We start from the raw sequence: 12,574 nt of genomic DNA on the forward strand, positions 1-12,574 counted from the left end.
CCAGGAAAGAGTGTGCAGGGTGGAATTGAATGTGTCACTCACTGTATGTCACCTCAAATATTTCTCTCAACCTGTGTGCACCTATGTTGTAAACTTTCATTCATAGGCTAGGTTGTAGGAACCTCATGATGGGTGCTGGGAAAATTTGAGTATCATGTAGTAGCCAAAACCTTCCCTGTTACACTGAACTGGGTGAATGGAATAAGAATGATCCTATATACTGTAATAAAAATAAGGCCATGCTCATGAAAAAAAATGTATCGTCCTCCCTCATCTTAAACGGCACCGACCGCCACTGCTACTTCAATACCCTATTCAAAAGCACTTAAATCTTTTGTCTTGCTCATTCACACTCTGAATGGCACGTCTCAATTGTCCCAAGGCTTAAAAATCCTTCTTTAACCTGTGTCCTCCCCTTCATCTACACTGATTAACGTGGATTTAACAAGTGATATCACTAAGGGATCATAGCTTTCACCTGGATTCCACCTGGTCAGTCTATGTCATAGAAAGAGCAGGTGTTCTTCATGTTTTGTATGCTCAGGGTATGTGTTGTTGTTTGTGTGTGTGTGTGTGTGTGTGTGTGTGTGTGTGTGTGTGTGTGTGTGTGCGTGCGTGCGTGCGTGTGTGTATGCAGCTAACAGTATTTAGCCAGCCACAGGCAGAAAGCACAGGTAGTTATGTGCTAAATACAGGTCAATATCATGTAGTCCAGTTGGGCAACAGCTGGTATCAATCACAGGCTAATGGGGGTTTCCCCTTGTAAATCCAGAGGGGTGTTGTGAGTGTTTGGAACTGTGTGCTAGATGTACAGTAAACTGTACAGGATTAAACCCTTAAGAAGCGTGTAAGGGTTTGTGCATGGGGAGCAGAGGAGGGAGGCCTCAGAGTAGTGCCAGAATACATATGCCTCCTCCTCCTCCTCCCGTTTTTTAGTCTGTCCCTTCTACCTATGTCGCTTCCACCTCTGTCCCTCCCACCTCTCTTCCTACCACCTCTCTCCCTTCCACCTCTCTCCCGTCCACCTCTCTTCCTACCACCTCTCTCCCTCCCATCTCTGTCCCTCCCACCTCTCTTCCTACCACCTCTTTCCCTCCCACCTCTGTCCCTCCCACCTCTCTTCCTACCACCTCTCTTCCTACCACCTCTCTCCCATCTACCTCTCTCCCTTCCACCTCTCTTCCTACCACCTCTCTTCCTACCATCTCTCTCCCATCTACCTCTCTCCCTTCCACCTCTCTTCCAACCACCTCTCTCCCATCCACCTCTCTCCCTTCCACCTCTCTTCCTACCAAGTCTCTCCCTTCCACTAATGTCCCTTCTACCTCTCTTCCTGCCATCTCTCTCCCTCTCACCTCTCTCCCTTCCACCTCTCTTCCTACCACCTCTCTCCCTTCCACCTCTCTCCCTACCACCTCTCTCCCTTCCACCTCTCTCCCTACCATCTCTCTTCCTACCACCTCTCTCCCTCCCACCTCTCTTCCTACCACCTCTCTCCCTTCCATATATCTCCCTTCCAACTCTCTTCCTACCACCTCTCTCCCTTCCACCTCTCTCCCTACCACCTCTCTCCATTCCATCTCTCTTCCTACCACCTCTCTCCCTCCCACCTCTCTCCCTTCCATATATCTCCCTTCCAACTCTCTTCCTACCACCTCTCTCCCTTCCACCTCTCTCCCTACCACCTCTCTCCATTCCACCTCTCTTCCTACCACCTCTCTCCCTTCCACCTCTCTCCCTTCCACCTCTCTCCCTACCACCTCTCTCCCTTCCACCTCTCTTCCTACCATCTCTCTTCCTACCACCTCTCTCCCTCCCACCTCTCTTCCTACCACCTCTCTCCCTTCCATCTCTCTCCCTTCCAACTCTCTTCCTACCACCTCCCTCCCTTCCACCTCTGTCCCTTCTACCTCTCTTGCTTCTTTCCACTCTACTCAGTGAGGCCTGACTATCCCATCTCTCACCATCCTCTTTTCCTCCTCCTCATATTCTTTCTCTATTCCCTTATCCTCTCTTCCTACCACCTCTCTCCCTTCCATCTCTCTCCCTTCCAACTCTCTTCCTACCACCTCTCTCCCTTCCACCTCTGTCCCTTCTACCTCTCTTGCTCCTTTACACTCTACTCAGTGAGGCCTGACTATCCCATCTCTCACCATCCTCTTTTCCTCCTCCTCATATTCTTTCTCTATTCCCTTATTCCAGGCAGGGCTAGTTTTTCTCCCATCTCATCCTCTCATCACTCTCGCCTATACAGTCAGGCAGGGCTACATGTTCTCCCTTTGTCTCTCTCTCTCCCTCTCTCTGTCTCTCTTTCCTATAAATAGCAGGCTTGATTCCTCCCCAACAGAGAGAAACAAACAGGTCAAGGAGGTCTTCTTTAGAGAGAGAGAGAGAGAAATAGAAAGAGAGAGAGGATAGATAGAGAGAGAGGATAGAGCACTGAGACAGGGGGATGAGCAGCCATGAGAGTGTTGTTTACTTGGACGACTAGCTCTGTCCCCTGTAAGAGATACACACACCCACACACCCAAACACACACACACACACTAGATCAAAACAATTATGACATGTCATCATTTAAGGATCAATGCTGTTCTTTCATTATGTGTTCTGAAAGCCATGTATTATTCAGTGGTTTCAAATGGATCCTGAACAGAAAGATGTGATAACGTCCTTTCTAAAGCACAAACACTTTCTGGTGTTATACGATTTGTTGATACTATGTTCAGATGAAAGTCAGCCTCCTTAAATGAAAATATTGTACATGTACACATGGCAAGATACATGTGGTCCTATATCATTATACATGCGTGTGTCATCCAATAGAAGAAAGGAAAGAAGACCTTTATTTTTCCAAAATAGACTTGAAGTTAGGAATCACATTTTTATTAAATGAATTAAGTATAAATATCACACCAGCGCAATCTATAGTTTGAGGACAATCTATACATGAATAAATAGAATATAAAGAATAGAGCAGACTGATTGGAATAGATGTTTTATTGATCCATTATTCAACAGAAACATGTCGTTTTGTTGATACTGTACCCGTATCCCAACCCCCAGATACACCATTTACACACTATAGGTAGGCAGTAAAACAGGGTCAGCTGCAAAACAGATGCTCGACAATGACTATAATGTAATGTATAATCTTCTTACAAGACATATATAAAGTCATGTATAATCTTCTTACAAGACACACAAGGCCCTCCCCAGCCATGGCTTTACCATCCTTTCACAGTGTCCTTGATAGACTATCAGAGATGCTTCTGTTTCACTCTAGCCCTGACTCAATCAATAACACACACTTCAGACGTTCCATAGGAAATGACTAGACAGCAGAGGAAGTCTGCTGGATGATGTATCACACGTGCGCGCACACACACATACACACACACGCACATGCACACACACACACACACACACACGCGCACACACACACGCACATGCACACACACACACACACACACACACACACACGCACACGCACACACACTTGTTTCTAGGGATTTGACACTCATCAACAATAGCCAGGATTATCCAGTGTCATTAATGGAGAGATACACTGAGTCTAGGAAAAGCGGTGATGAAGACAGGGACAACGAGAGGAGGAGGGGATAAGGGAGAGGAAGAGGAAGAGGGGAGAGATTGCAGTGTTTGAAGGAAAGTAAGAAATATATACAGTTATGTGTGAGAGAAGTGAAAGGAAGAGAGAGTGAGGGTCAGAAAGAGGTAAGAGAGAGCGAGACAAAGAGAGTGACATAGACACAGAGAGGAGTGAGAGAGAGGTGAGAGGAGAGAGAGGTGAGATAGAGAAAGGGAGAAAAAGAGGTGTGTGTGTTTTCGAGAGAGAGAGACGGAGGGATGGACGGTAAGAGAAAGAGAGAGAGCGAGAACGAGAGAGAGAGGTGAAAAGAGGAGGCAGTCACTCTTGTCTGAGTGATGGTGTACCTCTGCAGGACCTTGAGCAAGGGTTAATGGACTATATCTGTTATTAACACACACACACACCAAGCCGCCAGTCCTACTGGAAAAAACAACATTGTAAAGGCCACAGTGCTTCCACTTAGACAAATGTTTTTACTCCCTGCCTTTGCATTCAATTTGTTTCTTAAGCCGCTTGAATACCTTATTTACCCATTTACAGGGCTAGATGGAGTGAATTAATGTCCCCACACCTTCCCCTGACTACAGCCGCCCTTTATCTTCACCCATAGGGGAAAACAGAGGCAGAGGAAATACAGGACTATAGAGAGACGGTAGTTTGTAAAAAGCTAATGGTCTGTGTGTGTGTGCGTGTGTGTGTTTTATGTCTGTGTGTGCCTGTGTGTGTTTGTGTCGTGGGGGTGGGGGTGGGGTGTATGTGTGTCCTAAAGTACTCTGTTGCTGCTAACATCTGCCACACCAAATGGAATAGAAGGAAAGTGAGTGCCCGGGTTGCTTTGTGTCTCTTGTGACTATTGGCAGGCCAGCACAAACACACAGAGATAAAAGGGTTCCCGTCAGAATGTAGGCTACACTCTGATGGCAGGTCAACTGCACTACTTGCTAAAGATTAAATAGTGACAAGACAGAATGGGGGAGGACACAACTGAACATCAAGTACTCCTACAATTTGTTTACTTTTTTATTTTAATTTATTATTTTTTTTGTGAGGAAATGTAATGTAATAGTTGAATATAATGGCGATGCTGGAATAACAACATTGATGATTCGAAATAATAGTGAATGATAGAATGCCAGTGGTCACTGCTCTCCCTCGGACTGTCATTCTACAAGCTATCAAACCTCATCCCATTCTCCCTCATGACCAACGCTCTCTCCATTCTACAAGCTATCAAACCTCATCCCATTCTCCCTCATGACCAACGCTCTCTCCATTCTACAAGCTATCAAACCTCATCCCATTCTCCCTCATGACAAACGCTCTCTTCATTCCTCCATCCTTTGTTCATCCTTCTTGAACCGTTTCCAATCGAGGTCGATGTGTTCTGACTTGTGCTAATAAGAACACATTCCACTAGAATAACTTTAGATTCTGCTCTCTCTACGTCTCCCTCTATCCATCTCTCTCCGTCTCTCTCGCTCGCTCTCTCTCTCTCACACACACACACACACACACACACACACACACACACACACACACACACACACACACACACACACACACGCATACGGACACCCACCCACACACACACACACACACACACACACACACACACACACACACACACACACACACACACACACACACACACACACGCATACGGACACCCACCCACCCACACACACACACACACACACACACACACACACACACACACACACACACACACACGGGTATGGTAGTCGTGGTAGTTGGACATTGTTAAAGGAATTATCCTGCATGGGTTGTCACTGTGCATTGACACAACCAGGAATTTGTTTCCTTGATAAAGCATAGAATCATCTTGGTATTCATGTCCCTATATGAAAAACTGAATGGAATAAAGATATTCCACTACTCTTGGAAGGAAATTGTATCTCTACTAAAGAGGTGTTTTATAGAAAAACAACATGTTTCAACATTATGTTCAGATTCAGATACAGTTCTATATCCTAGTCATGTGTTACACCAAGGAGAGGGAGAGGGGAAGAGTTGTATGGAAAAGCCCCAGAGTCTGGCTGGTCTGTGGGCTGTGGGGCTGTGGATCAGATCCATCCTTTACTGTTGCTACACCTGATCCCTGGAGAGACACACAGTTTCTCCCTAGAGAGAATCCTGGTAGAAGGGAGTTTTTAGTAATCAGGTAGCGAGAGGGGAAAAGGTGGAGGAGAAAAGGGGTGTAGCGGAGGAGAGACAAAATGAGGCAGAGCGAACGAGAAGAACTGAAGAATGGAGAGAGATAGAGTGTGGGAGATGGGGATGGAGAGAGATAGAGAAACAGAAGGGTGGATTAGTGGGGGAAGAGAAAGAGAGAGGTGTAGAAAGAGACAGTAGAAGGAAGAAACAAAGAAAGGTAGAGAGAAAGAAGAATTGACAGGGTAATCTCCAGAGGGAGAAGAGAAGAGAAGAGAAGAGAAGAGAAGAGAAGAGAGAGAGAGAGAGAGAGAAATGGCAGTGCAATTAACAGCTAACAGTCTGGTTTCCCTCTCCTTACTCAACTGTCACTGAGCATGATTAATCTACAGACCACACACTCATACACTCACACTCACACACTCACACTCACACACACACACTCACACTCACACACTCACACACTCACACTCACACACTCACACACACTCACACACACTCACACACTCACACACACTCACACACACACACACTCACACACACACAGCTTCATGTATGCAGTTAAAATGAGATGTTGTAAATAAGACTGAGGAGGACAATACATTCTGTAACAGTGCACTGGACCAACATGAATAGTTCATATTGTTATAGTAGAGATCAGATTTAATGTGATCTGATCTAGGGCACATCTATGATTTATACCAGGGGCATCAATCCTCCTAGGTGTGCTGGTGTCCTAAGGATCATGTAGATTCAGGTATGTAAGAGCAGGGTTGGAACACAACCAAGCAGGTGCACTACAGTTAATGTATAGCCTACACTGAATCCAAATATAATCATCATCTTTATTGTGAATTATTTATTTGTCATAGATATTCACTGCAGAGAAAATAATAATAATAATAACTGACCACCTACCAAATGACACATTAACTCTAAACACGCTACAGACAGGTCTCCAAAATAATCTAGGCGATCTGCAATAGTAACCCCATAGCCTTAGCTAAATACACGTTGACAAGCTCAAAAAAAAATGTAAGTGGCAACCAATCAAAGCATGAAGTTCCACCACCAGCAGCATGTTTTTCTCATATAGCCTACCTTTTCCTCTCCGCACCGGCTAGGCGAGCATCCCTTCATGTATAACTGACCCTAGACAACAACACCAGCCCGGTTCTAATAGCGTAAGACCATTTAGCTTTGGGGGAATAAGAGGGAAATGGTCTGGAGCGTCGAAGCTGCACCATCACATACATTCACACACGAAAAACTAATGACTAAATACAATCAGTTGACACCATCTACAAAAATACATGTTCATAACGGCATCAAACCGTATCCATTCCGTGCATCACCGTGCAGATCGGTTCTCATGCCCTCCCTTCCATCATCCCCTGCCCCAGGATGCACCCGAGAGCCACCACCACCACTAAACGGAAAATGACGAAGAAACAAACCGGTAACTTACGTGCGAAAGGGAGAGCTCCGTGCAGGCTGCGGAAACTGTTAAAAATCCACAGCATTGACGTTAACGTGAATGTTGAGACCAGCCCAGGACGGTGCATCTTCGCGTTGATAAAATGCCGAGGGAGAAAACAGGATAAATGAAAGTGGCGGAGAAATATATCCTTTTAGCACGAGACAATGCCTCCCTGCCGCTCGAGAGCTACAGACTGGCGAGGAGAAGACTCCGCGCGCGCGAATCTCTCTTTTCTACCACTTGTTCTCTCTCTCTCTCTCGTTCTCTCTCTCTCTCTCCCTCAATCTTATTGCCTACCAACCAACAGTAGCTATCCTATCTCATCAAGAGAGCGGTATTCGCGATCCCCAACTTTAACGACGTCACAACCAATAACTACATTAGAGGAAAGATAGAGACTGTTAATAATTGTTACAATATCAAGCCATTTTTCAGGTAGGCAGCACTCAATGCACTGTCGACTAGTAAGACTGAAAGCTATTTGCTGATGGCTTCATGAAAGAAGCTTCGTTTCGCTCGGAAGTCCAGTGCTGATTGGTGCTGAAGTTGCTCTCTCGCTCTGTCCCTCTCTCCGCTTCCCACTTTCCGGTGGCAGTTGGTATGTTCCTCGCGACGTTCCCGCTGGAATCCTCTTGGGACACCGTGTATTTGTAACCCGCTGTCATATTTAGAAATGATTGCCAGACCTGTTGATTTTTATACATTTATGATTATTTGAGTATAGATCTACTGTGTTTTCCAGTGATATTCAGTGAAACGACACCTATTACAATAGCAATTATACACATTATAGATAGCATATTGGCTATATAGGCCTACTCTACACATTTAAAAGGGATTGATTCAGGCGATTCAGTCATGATTCAGGTATTACATTCACTTTAAGTGTTAAATTAACAGTCATTGGTGTAAAAGAACCACGGTGTTGGTGTTAATAACTAGTGTCACCCCAAAACCACACCCATCAATATCACATTTCCCAGCATGCTCTGTTTTTGGAATTGTTTGTTTCAATATCTATGTTTTTACATGCACATTGATTGAGTAATTCATATTATGCTACTCATATATAAATAACACACATTTGTCTAAACCAATCTGTTACTTGGATTTTTGCACTCACTATTAAAATAGTTATTCCAGTTTAAAAGGTTATATAAGATGTATGTATACAACAGTAAAAAGAGTAGGTCGTCTCATAGTCTTCCCAAGCTAGCAGTCATTCTGGATGCAGGTTGTGGGTGAATAGTCATTCTAAATGTTGGATATCCCCACTCTGGCTGAATTCCAATAGATATTACACATCTGCAAGCCAGCATAATGTGATTTACAGGCCTGATGTGACCTGTAAACAAACTATGAGTTTCAGGCGACTGTAAAACTATGCCTGCAAAATAAGGCCTTCTGAAATACTTGCTGTATTGTGTTAAGGATTTACATTTTAATTATAACATATTTCATTTCGATTTCACTTGGTGAAGGCCACAGGACTGAAAATAATTTAAAGAAACAACCATGTCTCTGTCACTAACAAATACACATGTACAGTCATAGGTGGTAACTCTACAATTCAATCAAAAGGCAAGGCATGGTATAACATATGCAAATAAAGCTATAGACGAAGCAGTGTGTTAATATGACCCTGAAAAGTGTGGACCCGATTTAACACTGGAGAATATGCTGTATAGTCAACAGGAGTGGGATAGAGAAAGGGTAGGTTGATCACTGTAAAATGTTAATGTATCTATCCCATCAAGAGTATCTTAAATAAGACAAAACATCTGTCGTCGCCCCCCATAAAAAAGCTGTGCTTTACTTTTCCTACCAGCACTGACTTTGCTTATAGCTTCTTTATTGAGGAAAAATATACTGACTACGACTGTTATATGTGGGGGTCTCTCCTAGCTATCTTAAGATGAATACACTAAGTCACTCTGGATAAGAATTTCTGCTAAGTGAGTCAAATGTGAAGTGTGAAAATGTAAATTAGTTTCATGATATGATCTTGTAGACCTATATTTGATAGATACTGAAGTATACTAAACTCAGAAGCCTATCAACTAAAATGTGTTGAGGACTGTAAATTACTTTTTTCATAGTTGCCGAAATGCCACGTATGTCCACTTATATCAGTGCATTCGTAACCACCTAACCATTACAAAACTTATGTTAGAGCAAATAAGCTTCACGCAACAAATTAGCAATTACATTTTTTGTTGACCAAATTCAACTCTCTCATTGACATCCTTACAAAACTCCTCACTTCGTGGTCTTATTTTCGTGGGGCAGATTTTGTGCGGAGGAGACGCTTCCCCGTTTCCTCTCTGACAACACATAAGAATGCCAAAATGGCTCCTACACTAGACTATATTTTCAGCATTTCACTCCTAAATGAAATTCTGCAGAATTGACTTATGTTAATTAGTGACCTTCAGTGTCAATCGCTCTGTGGATTATTAGCATATTCTCAAAATAGCACTGGAAGTACTGAAGATTATAAACATCTACACTGTCTTGTGCACTAAGCTTTCCATATGTCTGCTTGTATTATGTCACACTTTACACCATTATTATAATAATACCGTATGTAGTCTAAAGTGTGACCAAATACAAGAAGACATATACATTTCAGTAGGCTAATGTTAGAATATTACTAATATTAGTAGTAATATTATAAAATGATTATTATAATATGTATTATTATATTATATAGCCTAGCTTCTATCAGAATAGATCATTGTATGTTATAGTATCTGAATATACGGTTAGCCTACATGTTATATTGTCAGAATGTACTGTGTACTGTACTTGTGTACAGTATGTTGAATGACTGAAATATGCTAAAATAAAAGAGCACACACCTGTGGAGGAAAACATTTTGGAGTATACAAGTATACCAATGTCCTGGGGTTCAAATAGGTGTTAACTCCAATATACTCCCATTTGTTTTTGTAAGCATACTACTGTTGTAGATCAGTGTGTTGTGAAAAGCCAGAGCAAGGCTTGAACCAGTGACCTTGTAATTACAGGGTAAGCACATTATCTCCTGTGCCATAAATGCACAGACTACTATGTCTGGGATTCTTGAATGTCAGGACAATCCTAGTCCGACAGAGAAAATGTATTGTTATAGTAGAGCTACATATATATTTTTTTTATTATTTGAACTTTAAAAAAAAATACATTTAGGGGTATTTTTCTAAATATTTTCAATATTATTAATTTCCATGTCAGGAAATTCCCTTCTCCAGAGCAAAGGATCACATTTTCAAAAAACTGTCAAGAATAATCAATAACTGATACAGGATCTCATGTAGTTTCTTCCTATAGACCTCTCTGACTAATATTTCTCTCATAACTGTGATTCCTGAAAAAAATTCAAAATGAATCAGAAATGAGCATCTATACCATGACAACTCCTTCTTCATCTCCTGATTACATGTAGTGCAATGAGACAACGCATGGTCCTGAAGGTCGTCTACTTTTGAAATCACCAAACAATATCGAAATCACCATGGTCACAACCATAACCTGTCAACTCCATCTCCCTTATAGATTAAGATAGAATATGAGTTTTGGTTCAAATATGTTCATTTTAAATATGTTTTATAGTCATAAAGCAACTGAGGAAAAACACAATTACTACTAAGTGTAGCACTTCAACAATGAAGAAAAAAATGCAATTTGTCAACTCCGTAAAACATAAACTACATCAGATGTTTGACAGTCACCACCGTCAGAGTGCTGAAAGGTCTAATAGAAGGGATATGTTTTATTGGGCATTTTTAAATTAAGACATTTTCACATTTTACAAATGTTTTTATTGTACTTTTGTTTTTAGAGACAAAACTGTCTTTTGAGTATCTGTTGTCAACTCCATCAGAGGCTTGTCAACTCCGTCAGAGGCTTGTCAACTCCATCAGAGGCTTGTCAACTCCATCAGAGGCTTGTCAACTCCATCAGAGGCTTGTCAACTCCGTCACGGATGGCTAACCCCTCTAAGATACATTTTCTTGTCAATATTTGGAATACATTTTTAATCACTGTTCTGCAAAATATGCTTCAATTATTGAAGTACATTACACGGCCAAAAGTATGTGGACACCTGCTCATCGAACATCTAATTTCAAAATCATGAACATTAATATGGAGTCGGTCCCCCCTTTGCTGCTGTAACAGCCTCCACTCTTCTGGGAAGGCTTTCCAATAGCCTAGGAACATTGCTGTGGGGACTTGCTTCCATTCAGCCACGAGAGCATTAGTAAGGTCGGGCACTGATGTTGGACGATTAGAGCTGGCTCGCAGTCGGCGTTCCAATTCATCCCAAATGTGTTCGATGGGGTTGAGGTCAGGGCTCTGTGCAAGCCAGTTACCTTCTTCCCAACGATCTCGTCAAAACATTTCTGTATGGAAATTGCTTTGTGCACAGGGCCATTGTCATGCTGAAATAGGAAAGGGCCTTCTCCAAGCTGTTTCCACAAAGTTGGAAGCACAGAATCATCTACAATGTCATTGTATGCTGTAGCGTTAAGATTTCCCTTCAATGGAACTAAGGGGCCTAGCCCGAACCATGAAAACAGCCCCAGACCATTATTCCTCCTCCACCAAACTTTTCAGTTGGCACTATACATTCGAGCAGTTAGCGTTCTCCTGGCATCTGCCAAACCCAGATTAGTCCGTTGGACTGTAGGATGGTGAAGCATGATTCATCACTCCAGAGAACACATTTCTACTGCTCCAGAGTCCAATGGCTGTGAGCTTAACACCTCTCCAGCCGATGCTTGGCAATGCGCATTGTGGTCTTAGGCTCGCGTGCTGCTATGAGGCCATGGAAACCCATTTCATGACGCTCCCAACAAACAGTTCTTGTGCTGAAGTTGCTTCCAGAGGCAGTTTGAAACTCGGTAATGAGTGTTGCAACCGAGGACAGATTATTTTTATGCGCTACGTGCTTTAGCTCTCGCCGGTCCCGTTCTGTGAGCTTGTGTGGCCTATCACTTTGCGGCTGAGCTGTTGTTGCTCCTACATTTCCACTTCACAAATAAACGCAAAACACAATTATTTTCCATCAATATTGCCCCTGTCTGTCGGTGTGGTGCATGCGTTTGTCTAACACTGTGTAGCCAGTTGTGATAACCATCTTGTGGCTGGGTTGAAATAAATACTTTCCCCAAAACCTTATCAATTAAATGTTAACTGTAAAATAGGCTTACCTAACGGAAGTATATCATGACTAAGTATATTATTTGTATATATTATTTGTTATTTGCAATCTTTGCCATGAAATGAGCAGCAGCAGTACCAAACCATCT

At 42.7% G+C, this 12,574-nt stretch overlaps 1 protein-coding gene across 1 annotated transcript in view; it reads right to left on the minus strand.

Moving 5' to 3' along the window:
- cntnap2a (contactin associated protein 2a) overlaps nt 1-7,784 on the minus strand; it is a 243,609-nt gene extending 235,825 nt beyond the window's left edge. Inside the window, exon 1 of the mRNA XM_036935092.1 lies at nt 7,251-7,784. Coding sequence (XP_036790987.1) covers nt 7,251-7,347 — 97 coding nt within the window. The 5' untranslated portion in view covers nt 7,348-7,784. The remainder of the gene's footprint in view (nt 1-7,250) is intronic.
- Nucleotides 7,785-12,574: the final 4,790 nt, after the last annotated feature.

This window comes from Oncorhynchus mykiss, chromosome 11 (genome assembly GCF_013265735.2).
Source record: "Oncorhynchus mykiss isolate Arlee chromosome 11, USDA_OmykA_1.1, whole genome shotgun sequence".
In the NCBI taxonomy this organism is placed as follows: Eukaryota; Metazoa; Chordata; class Actinopteri; order Salmoniformes; family Salmonidae; genus Oncorhynchus; species Oncorhynchus mykiss.